Below are 16243 nucleotides of genomic sequence, written 5' to 3' on the forward strand. Positions count from 1 at the left end.
GCAATTGAGTATACTAATTAAACTATAAAAGAATCATGGAGTTGACAACTTCATGATTTTACAAACTCTTTATTTCTTATACCTTAGACTACGACCACTAACCCTATTACATCATTCAAGACACAAAAATGGCTTTTTAAGCCATATTACAATGAATAATAACCATGTATAGTCCAGAATCATCAAAATATTATTAATTGCTGGATGCCCCTGCATCATTTATTATACTGTCGTCTATCCAGGTCAACCAACTTCGGTCTGGGTAGCCCGACTTCCCTCAGTCTCTCCTCTTGCATTGGTTCAGACTTCCCTCCTAAAAATACTGATGCCGCTCGTTGATTCCACAGTTAGCTGGATGTTATTGTGGTGTTGTCTTCTGAATGACTGATACCACAAGCTGCCACCATCCATGCTGAATTAACTGACCTTAAAACTATCAGTCTCTTCTCTACTGAAACAACTCAACTAAAACAATATATTAACCTTCACACTTCGTACTTGATTCTGATAATATTTGAAGTGAAATTGGGGCTACATCTAGTCTCCACAATCTCCTTAAGGGGTTTCATCCTTAAGAAAGCACAGTCACATTCAAGCAACCTTTTAGGATTTGAAAAATAATATATTTCATGGTCCAAATCCCAATGCAGATACTTGCTTTTATAACTTTGATGTGAGGGAAGATGCGAACAACTAAGCAATGTGGGATAAAAGCCTATTTTGTCTTTTAGTCACTTAAGTCATTTTTGTCATAAAGTGACTTAAAATGATAAAGTACTTTATAAATCAATTTAATAAAATAAAGTCACTTAACCTTGGGAGTTCTCACTTAAATATCTTCCCCAATGAAACCAAATAGATTCCTGTGACTGGCTATCCAGATGGAAAGATAGACAAACAAGGCGCTATTAGGTCTAGCGCGGAGAAGGGGACATTACAGTATTCTCCAACATTCAGTGATGCATAATCCAAATCACTGGAGCAACTTGAGCTCCACTTCCAAAAGTAAAGCATAAATTGAGGAAAACAAGATTTGTCCCTCAAGAGATTTTCTGAATATTGCCTTTGTTGACAACTATATACTATTCATCAATAAAGATTACTGAGTAGAGTAACCCTCACACTCCCAAGTCTGTGAAACAAACATTTCTGTTCGTGAATTGCTAAGATGCTCCAAAATCAACATACCACACGAAAGTATTTGCATTATTTGCCGGACATCTAGCCATGAATACATAGAAGGTTGACGACTTTGATTCTTTGCAACATGATCAGCCAACCACTTTCTGTAGCACTTTTTCATATGACCGATTTTACCACAATAGTGACATTATTGCCCTTTCTGGTTAGAGGATTTGCCTTTGCCTTTGTCCTTGGGAGTAAAACCCGATTCAACACTTACATAATCACTTTTGCTAACAAACAACAGCTTCCATCTGTCTTGCTGCAAGAGTTTGTAGGACAAATCATTGAACTTCAGGTCAACTTTTGTAGATGTGAAATTCAGTCTATATGAAATGCTCATAAAATTGTGGCAAGCTTTTCAGTGCGATGACAACGATATCTTTGTTGATCTTTTGACCAGTGGTCTCAAGTTTATTGCGAGTGTCTTTGATTTTCATCAAATGATCGTGCAAACACAGTTTGTTTTATCTATCAACAACACATTTTTAAGGAAAAAGGCCCTGCCTTTGTCTGATTGTTCGTGCAAAGATATTAGATGAGTCCAATTTTTTACAAATTTCTTGCTCGAGGGAACTTCTAGAAGCATCTCATCTGTGATAGAAAACTTGATGAGCATAATAGCTTCACGATTATGTTCATCGAATCTGTCTTGGTCTTTATACGAGTTGATTTGCCAAGCACTATCTGGTCAAGACACCTGTACATGAGGATGGTTAGCATCTAGTGTTTCCAAGTGTTTTAATTTGTCCACTAAGTTTCATACTGCATTCAAACATGTTGTTGGGTAATAAAGTTGTCCCTCCTGCGATATGTGGGCACAAAAAACAAGGTGAACTGCAGCATGGAGTGAAATTTATAGGAAAAAAATTGGAAAATTCTAAATGCCTTCACTTTTATAGCAGTTGAAACCCACTATTGTTTCGATTTTTTTAAAAAAGCTTCAAAAAACTAACCCCATGTGATTTTGGAAAAATTGTAAGAAAGTTCGAAGAACATTAGATTAACCTGTTTGTAGCCATAAACTAGAGGAAAAATCCTAGTATGGGTAGAAACCAAGAAACCTGTGATTGATAAACCCTAGTTGTGGCCTGCAATCATGAAATGTCCCCTTTTTGAAACAATATTTAATATATATTAATAACCAATAATACATATAAAATATATGAGAATATAAAAAAATTAGATAAAAATATAAAAGAGTAAAATTCAAATATAGCATAATTAAAATTTAGGTAAGCTAATGAAGGGTTGAAAGGAATGAAATTGAAAAGTTGTGACTCCCTCTAACAGAAGTTCTGAAAAGGGAGAAGATATCTTCATTTGAAAGGGGAGAGAGGAAGGAAGAGAAAAGGCAAGTTGTGATTGAAGTAAGAATAAATGGAAAAGGAAAAAAATGAGAATTATTTAAGGAAGTGACTTCAAAGGGCAAGAAGGTATGTGATTATTTCAAAGAGAGACAATTGTGCAGGGTTGTGACTCTTTTAAAGGATAGATTTGTGACCATTGCACAAGGCAGCCATGATGAAGAGTTGTGATTCTTCCCCACGTTAGAAGATAAAAAGGGAAGAAGGTTTCAATTGAGTGGGATATCCAAATGAGATTAAGTTGATGAATATTGTGTTTTTCTCAAAGGCAAAAATGATGAATATTATGTTATTCTTAAAGGCAACAATGAAAAGCAGTGACTCAGTTCTTACGAAAGGCGGCAATGATGAATATCATGTTATTCTTAAAGGCAACAATGAAAAGCAGTAACTCAGTTCTTATGAAAGGCGGTGACCCTTTCACCAATAATGGAGATTTCATTCCAAAAATCAAAGGAGGATTTGTCAATCATTCTTCTATCAATCATTATTCCATCAAAAAATAAAGAAAAATTTGAGCAACAAATCAAGCTAACAATCATCAAATCACATGAATCATCACTCCATCTTGGGATCAAGAAATCATACAATCCAGCAATTAAGCATCACTCCACGAAATCAACGTTCTTTCAATCATCATCCACCAATATTTTAAACTAGCTAAAGACTATAATGTTACTCTCAATCATCTAATCACAATTACTTAATCGTAACTAACATATACATCAAATCAAAGGAATTCATTCAATCGATCAATCATTCATCGGATAAACAATGAAGTCAGAACTTGGTAAATGTTGGAAATCACCCAGCATCAAATAAGAGATCTGATACAAGGCAGTTATGACCAGAAATATAGGAATTTGGTATTATGACTGCAATTGTGTACAAGTATTGATTCTTATGATAGACAGCTCGGGGGATCTTATGATAATTACTCACTTACAGGTAATGTGTATATAGTCTGAGAATAAAATAATATTATGTGATCTATATATATGGAACATGAGCAGCAGAATACATGGATAAAAACTTAATCTGATATAAAGAATCAAGGAATAAGAGAGGATTTGTCACACACTCATTTATATTTGAATGAACAGCAGATCATATTGCTATCAGGCCAACAAAAGACTTATGCATTACTTGTAAGACTTTTTTCTAATATGACTATTCCTTGAATTATATTTCTTTAAGTAAATAGATAATATATGATTATTCCATAATCATTCACAACACCTAGGAGCAGTTCTAGGTCCTACTGAATTGAGTTGAGGACATAATTTATGGAGATGCTGTTTACTGTCTCCCCCAAACTAATTTCACCACCCCAAAGGATGGAATTGGTCATAGTTGGACATTCCTACCACTTGTGGGATAAGGGGCATGTTTCCATCATGTGAATTTTGCACGCTCTTAGGCTTAGTTGGGTTGGGCAACTTACTGTTGCCCTTTCGAGTTTCCTACCGAAGTAAGCTTTGATTGATTATAAGATGATAGCTAGTCATAATGCTGCCGTAGTCTGCTCACTCCCTGACTGATGTATTTGTTCATTATTTCTTAAAGTATTAATGATTAATTGAGTTCACTTTAGTGCATTGAGTATTGTTTTTGTGAACAAAAGGTTTAAATCCGACTTGGAGGCAATGCTGAAAGCACTTTGCACAGCCAAAAGCAATGATTTTTGAGAAAAATCATACAAAAACAATAGCTGAACAGGCTTTTGCAGAAATGAGCAGAATGAGTTGGTTAAGTAATTGACTGAGATGGTATAAATTGGTATGGTTGTTATTAGTGAATTTGCTGCTGTTGTCATTAATGATTAATTTCTGTGGAATATGTGGAGTATATTACTCTGCATATCCTATATGTTTTGAATCTCTTGCTGAGCTTTTGATATGATTTTGAGTACTGTTTGGCTAAGTTGCCGATTCGGATGCAGGTCAACATTCGTGTTCGAAATTTGCTCAATTTTTTTTTGACATGGGTTTGGGTTCATCTGTACACGAATTTAAAAAATAATATATACACAAATTTTTAAAATTATATATATATATATATCTATATCTATATGCTGCAGCAAATAATTTCATACACCACTATGCTAATATAAAGCAATATATATATGTGAAAATATGCTGCAGCAAATAATTTCATATATATATATTTATATATATATGTAAAAATATGCTGCAGCAAATAATTTTATACAACACTATGCTAATATAAAGCAATATATATATGTGAAAATATGCTGCAGAAAATAATTTCATATCCACTATGCTAATATGAAGCAATTTAGCAAAATACACCACCACATATATTACGATTTTGTTCAAATGGCATGACAAAATGTCAAAATACACCACCATATGAATGTTTCAGTTCAAAAACTTTAAAACAATAATGTCAACATTACTAATCAGTAATCAGTAATCAGTCGTAGACTCATGTGATCAAATATCAATGTATCAAAAATCATCGAATAATTCATCATTAGTAGGAAGTTGCTGATTAGAAGCACACAATTAGTGCCACTAGCATCAACAGTCTCAACTGTAGTCTCGGCCATAGCCTCAGGGTCAGCTCCATCAGTATTATGTATCTCAGGATCACCATCTTCAATCGCAAGTGCATCAAAGTGGACTTCCAACTTTGCAGCCTCTCATTCGACATCCCATTGATTTGCCTTCTTTTTGTGAGTTGTGAGCCTCAAGTTTGAATGCACAAACACTAAGTTATCTGCTTTCTTGGAGTTTAGTCGGTTGCGTTTTATTGAGTTAATGAAGGAGCATATGCTCCAATTCATCTCAAATGATGATGAACTAGAAACCTATCAAGATTTGCGAATTTACTAACAAGAAACTAGAAATTAGAGTTTTGAATATTTACCAACAAGAAATTAGAAATTAGAATTTTAAGATTAAAAAACTTACCTATGATAGAATTTTGATGGCAATGGGCTGCAAGTGTTGGTATCTTTGTCCATAGAAGTACCACCTTTTATGAGCATCAACATTGTTCTTGTCTTCAAGAGCATCAAGACCACAACTGTTGGTGCTCGTGAAACTCATAAATTCAGACCTCACTATAGGTCGTAGGTGCTTAGGCAAGTCTTCGAAGGGCTGCCTTGTACCCTTGAGCAACTTTAGGATCTCTAATGTGGCAACTCTAGCGGTACTCCCCTTGAGGACCGATTGGCTATAGAACCTGGGGCTCAATGCAAAGGCAAGTAAATGCAAAAGGGTAGTCTTTTTGTTCCATCTCTCTACCATGATTACTTGTAGCTCCTTGAAGAACATTTCATCAGGATCTTGCTCTTTCTCATTTATGATATTTCTAATGTCCTCAATCATGGAGTCAATGCCATCATATACCTCACCCAAACAAGGCCTATCCATGTCAGTGTATCGGATCATGCTCAATATAGGCTCGGTGATTTTCAGAAGGTATTCAACACGATCCCACCAAGATTCATCTAGTATCAATCCCCTAATGGCAGCTGCTTTGGCACTATTAGATTGCTTCCATACGCTCCAATTAGCACTAGTTACCATTCTAGTCAATGCGTCTTGAACCTTGACAAGGCTTTTCAAAACATTAGTGTTGGAGGCAAAGTGCATCTCAGCAACCTATTTTAAAATTAAAACAATAATACTTTAAAACTTTGAAAACATAGAAAGTTTACTGAAGTGACTAGATTCCTAAAACATGTTGAAATTTTAAACAATTTAACTTACCTTCAAGAGCTCCAATTTCGAGAATATTCTAAATATGGCTTGCGTCATATGGTGGTTTGTGGCAAACATTTGGATCCCTTGTGCTTCTTCATACAATTTTTTTATCCACTTAACCTTGGTGCCAGTTTTTTGCAGCATTAGGTTGAGTGAGTGCACAACACAAGGTGTCCAAAAAATGTCTTCATACTACTCAACCGATAAGCTGACAGCCCTACAATTCTTTGCATTATCGGTTATTACTTGAAGAACATTCTGAGGACCAACTTGCTCGATAGCTTGGATGAGAATGTTTGCAATGAAAGGACCATCCTTTATCTCTGCTTCACAATCCACAGCTTTCAGAAACATTGCACCTCTTGTAGACACTGCAATAATATTCACCAAAAGATGGTTCCTTGCATCTTTCCATCCATCCAATACTATTGTCACACCTGTTTCGACCCATGAATCCTTGATGGGCAACATGGCATTCTCTACACGAGCCACCTCATCATCCAATAAAGTGGTGTGTATCTTTTCATAACCAGGGCCCTTGAACCCATTTGGAGCCTCATTAACTGCCCTCACCATGTATTGCCAATACGGTGAGCGAACAACAATAAATGACAATCCATTTCCATCAGTGCATTTGGCTATGGTTTGATCAACAATGTTTCTAGCTTCATTTTGGAATGATGATCCCAAGGGTCCCACTACTCTCTTATTTACAATCTGCTATTGAGGGGGATGCAAGAATGGATGGTCCTTTGTAGTTGGTTCACTAGGAGTGGTAGTTGAAGACATACATGATGGTTTTCCTTTCTTTAAAGGCCCACCAATTGCCAACAGATGTGAAGAATTTGCCCTCCCAACAGTTTTCTTTGCTTGCTTTTGTTCTTGATTGTATTTGTTTACAATGTGATTTGGAAGGAAACTTATAGGTAGCACTCCATTAACTCTTGGCTTCTTGGTACAAAATTTGATGCCTTTTTGAGGAATAAAGCACAAATGTGCTTTTACTCTACTATAAGAGCTATAAATTCCTGTTTGTAGTGGTTACAAAGCACTCCATTTACTCTTGGCTTTTTGGTACAAAATTTGATGCCTTTTTGAGGAATAAAGCACAAATGTGCTTTTACTCTACTATAAGAGCTACTAAATCCCTGTTTGTAGTGGCTACAAATCAATGCTTTATTCCTCTACTATAAGAGCTACTAAATTCCTGTTTGTAGTGGCTACAAATCAATACATAACCTCGTCCACTCGACATTGGTCTAATCATTTACACATATCTCCAAAGTGGGGAACATCTGTTGATTTGAAGTGGGGGTTATTGGCAACGGAAGCAGTTGCAGCCATTCTTCAAATCTACAAAAAAAATACACAACAAATAAAACAAAAAATTAAAAATGGAAAAAACTCTTTTATGTATACAAAATAATGGGTTCTTAGTATGTATCAGTAATTTTAGAATGAAAAAACTAAGAACAGTTCAAATCCAAGAATCTCAAAAGCAATGAAATTAGAATCTCAAATTTAAGAGAAGTTAGAATCTCAGAATGGTATCCGTATCTAGTTCTACTATCAAACTAGGACGCATAAACAAGAAGTTGCATCAGCATGCAATATTCCCCTACCTCTGTTTTGATCTCTCAAGTTTGGAAAAGAAATCGCCGCCTCTCTGCTATTAAAGACAAACACAAAGCTTCCTCTGCCTTTGTTCTCAGAAGTAATCGCTGCCTCAGCCACAGAACATAGAAAGTTGAAGGAATTGCTGCCTCAGGGCTAGGTGTGAAGGCAAATGAGTCGTTTCAAACAGCTGTGAATGAGGGACTGAATATGGGTGTAATGAGTTTATGAAATATTAAAAATGAAGCACAAATATAAAGTGCGGGCGTGTTTTAGGGTTGGGTCGGTTGGACAATAAAGCAGATTATAATATATTTATAATAATAAACTTAAAAAACACCTTTTCAAAGCAAGTAAAACATTAAAAAGTAAAATATTTCTTGGCACATGCCCAAATTCACTGCAAATTCGCAGTCATTCCACCCGGGCTCTTCTGTCATCGACCAAATTCGATCGGCATTCACTCAAGTTCGACCAGGATGCAAAAAAGAGAATCCACAGGGAATTTATCAGGAAAATGACTACTTTGACACCAACTGGGATCGACTTCGAAATACCTGCAAATCAAATGTTGAATTTTCCTGTAGAGGGGTGAATATGGTAATTTAGCTGTTTGGACATATCTGTTTCAAATTTTTTTGGTTCAGCACGAAGTACAGTCAAATGGGCATTTGTCTATGTATTGCTGTGACTAACAGTGGTTCTGCATGAAATGCATCCTTTGCATTTCTTCGCATGACAGTTTGTGATGGTGGGCTTAAAAAGCCTTTGAAAATGTGAAAGATTTTCAAGTAATACCTCTGCTCTGATATCATAAAATGATTGAAATATTTGACATTGAACTGAGGACTGAAAGACTATTTAAATAAGAGGGTACAAAGGATCTTTCCATAGTGGAATTGGACATCTAAGAAAGCAAACTAGACTGAAGGAAACAAAGAAAGTTTGTAAATACTATTCTAATAACATAATTGACCACTATATACTGAATAAAATTATATTTTTTATGTAAAACATTGCAGGGAATTGGTTTAGTCAAACCGACAGGTGTGTTGGCTCTGGTTTTGTGGTTCCATCCAAGTTCAGTTTTAACCATTAGTTTGAAGCGGAATCAAGTAACAGAAGCATAGTTATATTTAAATTCTCAGATCCTCTTTTGTATAAATTTGTATTACATGTGTGTGTATTGATGATTGTACACTTACGTATATGGGTGTACATATTATATATGCTCACAAATATACACACTTGAAGATACATGTATGTACATACATACTGCATATTTATAAGTGTACATATACGTATGAATGTTCACATCTGTAGCTGCATCTATATCTTGATAGTGTAGGGGGTCTTTTAATACAAAGACACATTATCATTTGTTTGTTTTCGTCTTCAATAGAAGGAATACTTTTTAATTATATTTTTTTCCAGAAATGTTGATTTCTTCCACAAGCTGCTCTTGAAAATTTCTTAGTTTTTAAGCTTTCACAAATATGAATTATTGAAAGATACTTATTGTATGAAAATAGCTATTATTACATATTTGAAACTCAATTTTAAATAAGCACAACCAAAACTTTTTTAGTTCAAAAAATTTGAAGACAGTGACTATGTAGTAGCTTTCAAATGTCATAATTCAGAAGGCTAAGAATGTACTTTTTAGTAGATCTGTGTATTATGTTTTTCTCGGCATTTGTAATTCAGATGAGAATTTGGAGATAACTTTTAGTGCTCATATATGAATTGATGTATCTTGTAGGTGGGCAGGGGTGTGGGTCCATCAGGTAATACTGGAAAAGGCAAGAGCCGCCAAAGTCCCAACAAAATTATTCATGGATTCAGTCTAGTGAAAGGCAAGTCAAGTCATCCTATGGAGGATTATCACGCAGCTGAGTTCAAGAAAACAAAAGGCCATGAGTTGGGATTGTTTGCTATTTTTGATGGTCATTTAGGCAGTGATGTGGCTTCATACTTGCAGAAGAATTTGTTTCACAACATTTTGAGCGAGGTGAGTTATTATAAATGGGACTACCAGTTTGTGTATATTGCATTATTATTACTTTTTAGGCTCTTGTTTTAACAGCATTTCAGTTTTTCCATTTGTGATTTAGAAACTGAAGCTTTCCACTTATTGAAATTGCAAAAGTTGGTATATTTGAACTGGAATTTTGACTGTACTGCAAATTGCAATTTATTTGTAGTATCATTATTGAAATCCTAATTAGGTCAAACATTTTTTTCAGGAAGAATTTTGGTTTCACCCTACTAGAGCAATTACTAAAGCTTATGAGAAAACAGACAAGGCTATTCTCAGAGAAACACCAGGCTTGGGTCAAGGTGGCTCCACGGCTGTTACAGCCATCCTAATAGATGGTAGAAAACTCTATGTGGCAAATGTTGGCGACTCTAGAGCAGTTTTGTGTCGAAATGGAAAAGCTTCTCAACTCTCAATTGATCATGAGCCAGGAACCAGTGCAGAGCGGGGCAGTATTGAGAACAAAGGAGGCTTTGTGTCAAATATGCCAGGTTATATATGTAGTTCTGAATTAGGAACTTTATAGCTCACCTTTTTCACTTTTCATATAGATTTTGGAAAAGACCTTTATTCTGACAGTCAATGTCCTTGGCTGTTGCACCATGTTAATTATAGCTGCCTTATTCACACTATATAATTCAGAGAGGGCTCCGAATGGGGGAAGTATGGTTATCTGGAATTGGTCATTCTTGAGGCTTTTTCGTTATTGTCTTCCATTAGGGTTCCAATACATGCGGGCACTCTAATTTAGCAATGTGTGTATGCTTGACTTAATCGGGGATTTTCAGTCTGTGGGAACAGGGACATGAACTAATTAGCTGTAATGAAAGAGGGCTCTGAACATGGGAGGTCGGGTTATCTGGTTTCAGTCAAGCATGAGGCTTTTTTGTTGTTAGTCTTCCATTAGGGTTCTAACACATGTAGTTACTCGAATTTAGCAATGTGTGCACACTTGACTTCATGGGGATTTTCATTCTGTGGAAACAGGGACATGCCCTAATTAATTTTAACGAAACTGAAACTTTTCCTTTCGTCGTTCATTTGAAATGAATGATTTGAGCAGCCATTTGCAAGCCCATCTGAAAACTAGCTGAAGTTATTCTTTATTTTTTATTACATTCTGAAGGATTTCTATTACAGGAGATGTTCCCAGAGTGGATGGACAACTAGCTGTTTCTCGAGCATTTGGAGACAAAAGCCTGAAATCCCATTTGCGGTCAGATCCTGATGTTAGAGAAATTGACATTGATCAAGGAGCCGAGTTTTTGATTCTTGCCAGTGATGGTTTGTGGAAGGTCGTTTTTATCATCTATACATATAATATTTCCTATTATCATACTAAGTTCAAATTTAAGGCTCATATATGATATTGCTTTCTGATAGTCTTACTTGGACATCACTCTTGACATTGGGATCTGGTAGTCAAGTTTTAGTTTTTCTGGCATTCAGGTAATGAAAAATCAAGAGGCAGTTGATTTTGTCAAGAAAATCAGGGATCCACAAGTGGCAGCAAAACGTTTGACAAGTGAAGCGGTGAATCGTGAAAGCAAGGATGATATATCTTGCATTGTAGTTCGTTTCAATGAACTGCATTGAAACATGAGTTATATGCAAGCATTTTTATAATTATCAAATCCAGCATACGAGTGTCCTGGTTTTAATCAGAAATGCTCACTCTCTGTCATTAAGGCTTTAAAGGGTGTTGTTCTATTGCACCGCGATAATGCACATAAAGCATTGCTTGTTGAATCAGTACATAAAAGAGCCAGTGCTCCATTGTGATCAACAGTTCACATGTACTCAAAACTTCTGTACAAATTTGGTATGGTGCATTGTAACAGTAGCTTGAGAAATAGAAGAAATTAATTTGTATCGTAGAAATCATGGGAATGGGATTCTAGACCATATGCTTCGCAATTCCCTGAAACTTAGGCAAATCGTTCACCTGTAAGGGATGCAAAGTTATTTGGATTGCACATATTCATCAGTCAAACGGAGCTGCTGACTGTGGATTATATTTCTGGATGCTCTCTCAATCAAGATAGTGTTGTATACTTCATTAACTGGTGATAATTAGCTATTTGATGTGCCTCATTTCGTTGTTGCTGCCAGTGTCACCCAAATGTGGAGGTCAAGCTTTCGCATGGTTACGTATTGGTTTGAAAGTGAAACTCCAGAGGAGTAATCTTGTTGTTTACTTATTTGTTCAGCTATGTTTGTGGCTGTTAGTAAAGGTAGTTTGATATCTTTGCTTAATTCCTTTCTTATGGCTTGCACAAAACTTCTTGAAAATACGTTGACTGCTCAAGACATAGTAGCTATGAAGCTCACTAGAAGTTTGAAATTATATGGATTAATCAAGTGGGTAGTCCTTATTAAAAATAAAATTGCTTAGTTTCTGCCATAAAAGCGAGCTTAAAGTGCACAATGCTTAATATTGCAAAGAGTCAAAGTCGCTCTGCTCTCTTTCTATTTCTCATGTTTGAATAAATGTTTACCCCTCTTTTAGTCAAAGAGTCAAAGTCAACCTTTTTTTTCAAAACATAACATACACTCCATACTTTTGGGCGAGGTTGGCTGACGGGTTCATTATTCAATTCAGGGTGGCAAAAGCTGATCATGAATTGATTTTGTTGTCAACCTTGTATTATTCATTTTGTTTTATAAATTATTTTTGTAGTTTCGAAAATTGTTGGTTATTTTTAAAAAAGCTAGTGATCAAAAACTGTCTGAGGGATTGCTAAGCACTGTGGGCGTTATTATCGTTAGGTGGTTGATTAAACCACCGGCTTAGTGGCTTAACCTTTTAATCAAGTTAAAACAATGAAATACCATTGATTACATGTGGGTCGAAACATTGCCAGAGGAATCTATATTTGCCATTAAAATGTTTAATCGCCATACTTGTTTTTGGAATCTTCAATTCACAAAATTCTATTTTTGTTGCAACAGACTGCCTGTCTGGGTATAAACTGTGTCAGATGTTTTCCTTTGAGGGTTGAATCTTCTTAGAAAAAAATCCCACATGTAAGATGGCTTTTTCTTTTCTGCTATATTTTTAAAGAATTCAGAAAACGCGATTTTATCCCAGAATGACATGGGATGTATTGAGCATGCATAGGATGACTTGCATACAGGTACGAATTGTATTGTTTCTCTCCAGTTTTTTGGATTCTACTAGTTTTTCTAAATCTCTGCTTGCTCTCTTTTTCATTCCTCCGCAAATAAAATGACAAATTCAGCTATATAGTTGTTATCGGACTCATTCCTGTGGTGGAGTACCTTTATGACGGCGAGTTGTTACAACTGATTATTAGCAGCCAAGTGGCAGATCATGAAGGGAGTGGAGTCCCAATTGCGAAATCTTTATATGTGCTGACCAAGGATCATTTGATCAAGGATCTGATCATAAAGTAAAATAATAACTATTTGTTAATTGAAGCTGAGTTAACTGAAGATATTTTGAATGAACTATCTCTCGTGACCCAAGATTCCCTTGCTGCCAAGTTAATTCTTCCATCAGGCTTATGAATTTTTTGAGTTCCTCCCATGATCAGCCATGGTGGCTGATCTGCGATGTTTCCAATTTGGATGTTAAACGTTTTAACCGACTTCGTCTTCACTTGGATGACTTTTGGGGAAAGGTAAACCCCACCATGCTGAAAGCCGCAATGCTAATTCATTCAATAATGCTCTCCATTGGATTGGATCAAAATTGCTTCAATAATTTGCATGGCCCCATACTTCAGTTTGTTGTAGGGCCCTTCGGAAACTCCTCTCTTCAAATTGAAGTGGTTTAAGTTTACATCTAGGAAATTTATTTCCCTTTTTCAAATCTTTATTGGACAGTTTTTTGATTTGAGCTTTTATTTCACTTGTTTGATGTATTTTGCAGTCTTCCAACTTGCTTACAGCATGTTGGTGTACGCCCATGTACGATTTAAAATGATGCACATAGAAGCTCATATTAATTGAATCTTTTTATGAGAAAAAACATTTGCGGCTTGAATCAAATCCAAACTCTAGTTTGTTTTCTACAAGGCATTTCAATGAATTTGAAAGGTTTCTATTCACAACTTGCGTTTGGCTTTTGGATGGTAGATGATAAGTTGAACTATCGTGGTTTTTTACGTTGTTTCAAATTATGAGATGTTTTATAAGAATTCAATTATGTAGGTTTTCAGTTTGTCTCATTATCTATATTTTGTGGTATACAGTTTACAAGAACCTATCTCACACACGTAGAAATAATCGTAACACTCTTTACATCTGAGATGTACTTGACAAGAGTTGCAATCATAGGACTACTTGTTGAAGGTCTTTGAAAATGGTGTAACAATAAGCTTAGTTAGATTTATCATTGGGGAAACTTTATGGTTAAGTATTTTGAGTTAGAGCAATATTAGACATGCCATGTTTTCATTAGATCTGATACTTCACCTCAATGAGAATCACGTAAATACAATGTCACTAACTGAACCATTCTTGCATTGAAGATGAGTGGTTGTAAACATTGAGTAGAAACCAACCAAGCCTTTGAAATCGCTAGTTTTGGACATGCCGCTTTTTGTAGGCTATGTTATGACCCTTGGCTTCAGATTTTTTATTGATTGTTGCATAAAATTGTCATATCGAATTTGAGTAATTATTCATATTTATTTAATTGGTTATTAAGCCGATAGCCTTCACTCCTTGAAAATCTTTGAACGGTTTGTTTAGATTTTCCGGCAGTCAGATGTTGGGAAAGAAGGAACGGTGACCGGAAATGGTAAAAAAAATGGAACCAACTTATTGCCGGTGGTGCATACGTGGTAGTAACATTCCAAATGCCTCAGTAGCTATGTTTTGTGGAAATTACGTTGATCGTCAAAAGTGTTGATGAATTGTAGTAGTTGATTATTACTCAGAATCCTTCACATTGCCTGCGCGCAATATTTTCTCACCCGTTTCCTCCGTTGCTTCCATTCATTATTTGCAGGAATGAGTTCTGTAAAACTTATTTTTGCAAGCTAAAACTCGTGATATGAATGATTACCACTTGGTGGCGTGTTTTGAAAAGAAGTCACAAACTTGGTCAATAGTTAACATTTCTAAATTAAATTATTCCTTCATTTGTTTGCTGCATTCTTACAGGAGTAATTAGCCATAGAGTAATTTACATGACAAATGCCTTTTGAATCCATTTTTTCGCTGCACTTCACCTGTTTCAGTAGAAAGGGTGAGCAATTGTACTTTTAATCAATAAATTATGTAGAAATTACTAAGTTGAGCATATTTGTTTTCAGTGAAGATTTGGATTAGAAAGTAATATGAAGGCGGACACTATTTTGAAGTGCAAATGAAAAAACAAAAGTCAACATAATTTTTTATACTAAAACTTTGATTTAATATAAGAAAATCACATTTTAAAAATTACAAAACTGTCACAGGGTAGTAAAGGTAGTATACAGATCAAAATGATGGTAAGAGGGGTAATTTAAACACAAAAAACACAATTGGCATGTTAAACATTTGACGTGACATTATATTTAACGTTAATGAAATTCATTTGTATTAACATTATAGTTATATTTATATATTATATTGTAACTAAACATTATTAAATATGTTTGAAGCATAGTTTTCAAGTGAACATTTGCTTGTAAACCATCAATGGTGGCAGAATTATCAGTAGGTGCATAAGAAGCAATGTGCAATACAAACAAGAGCAGATGGTATAAATTTCAATCTGGACTGGTGTAAGGTGTTATATTCCAAAATTTTGCCTAATTATATATATATATATATATATATATATATATATATATATATATATATATATATATTGATGAAGGCTTCAAACTTGCGAGGCATGAGGCCTGTGAGCTACCAACCAACGAAGGCCACCATTTGAAGATTTAGGAATCCGATATGGGCCCTCACGTGCTTGAAATCTCTTCGGCTTAGAGCCAAGGATTGAGGGGCATCCATGCCATCAAAATCACTTGGGGCACGATCCCGACCTCATCTCTTATGGTGTGGGAGCCTTGCACTTAGCAAGACCTGATCCCTTATGGTAATAAATACATTTTCACTATGGAATAATTTATGTTGTCTTATAAATATTATTTATAATAAAATAATAAATGATTAAATATTATTACTTGTATAATAAAAATGGTGATTAAATGAAAAGGCATGTAAGAAAAATAATTTTATTTTCTTATTTGTTTTAATTTGATTATTACATTAAAAGATCATATAATTTACATCTCTCTACTTTCAAATACATTAAAATCTTGAAAAACACTATAGTACCCAATAATGTG

The 16243-nt window shown here is 35.1% G+C and overlaps 1 protein-coding gene across 1 annotated transcript in view; it reads left to right on the plus strand.

Annotated features, from left to right (window-relative positions):
• LOC149549296 (putative protein phosphatase 2C 41) overlaps positions 1 to 12039 on the plus strand; it is a 45316-nt gene extending 33277 nt beyond the window's left edge. Inside the window, exons 3-6 of the mRNA XM_089792747.1 lie at positions 9660 to 9908; positions 10144 to 10426; positions 11076 to 11230; positions 11385 to 12039. Coding sequence (XP_089648873.1) covers positions 9660 to 9908; positions 10144 to 10426; positions 11076 to 11230; positions 11385 to 11531 — 834 coding nt within the window. The 3' untranslated portion in view covers positions 11532 to 12039. The remainder of the gene's footprint in view (positions 1 to 9659; positions 9909 to 10143; positions 10427 to 11075; positions 11231 to 11384) is intronic.
• Positions 12040 to 16243: the final 4204 nt, after the last annotated feature.

Source organism: Cupressus sempervirens, chromosome 7 (genome assembly GCF_028749045.1).
Source record: "Cupressus sempervirens isolate cs-2001-9-10 chromosome 7, ASM2874904v1, whole genome shotgun sequence".
NCBI lineage: Eukaryota > Viridiplantae > Streptophyta > Pinopsida > Cupressales > Cupressaceae > Cupressus > Cupressus sempervirens.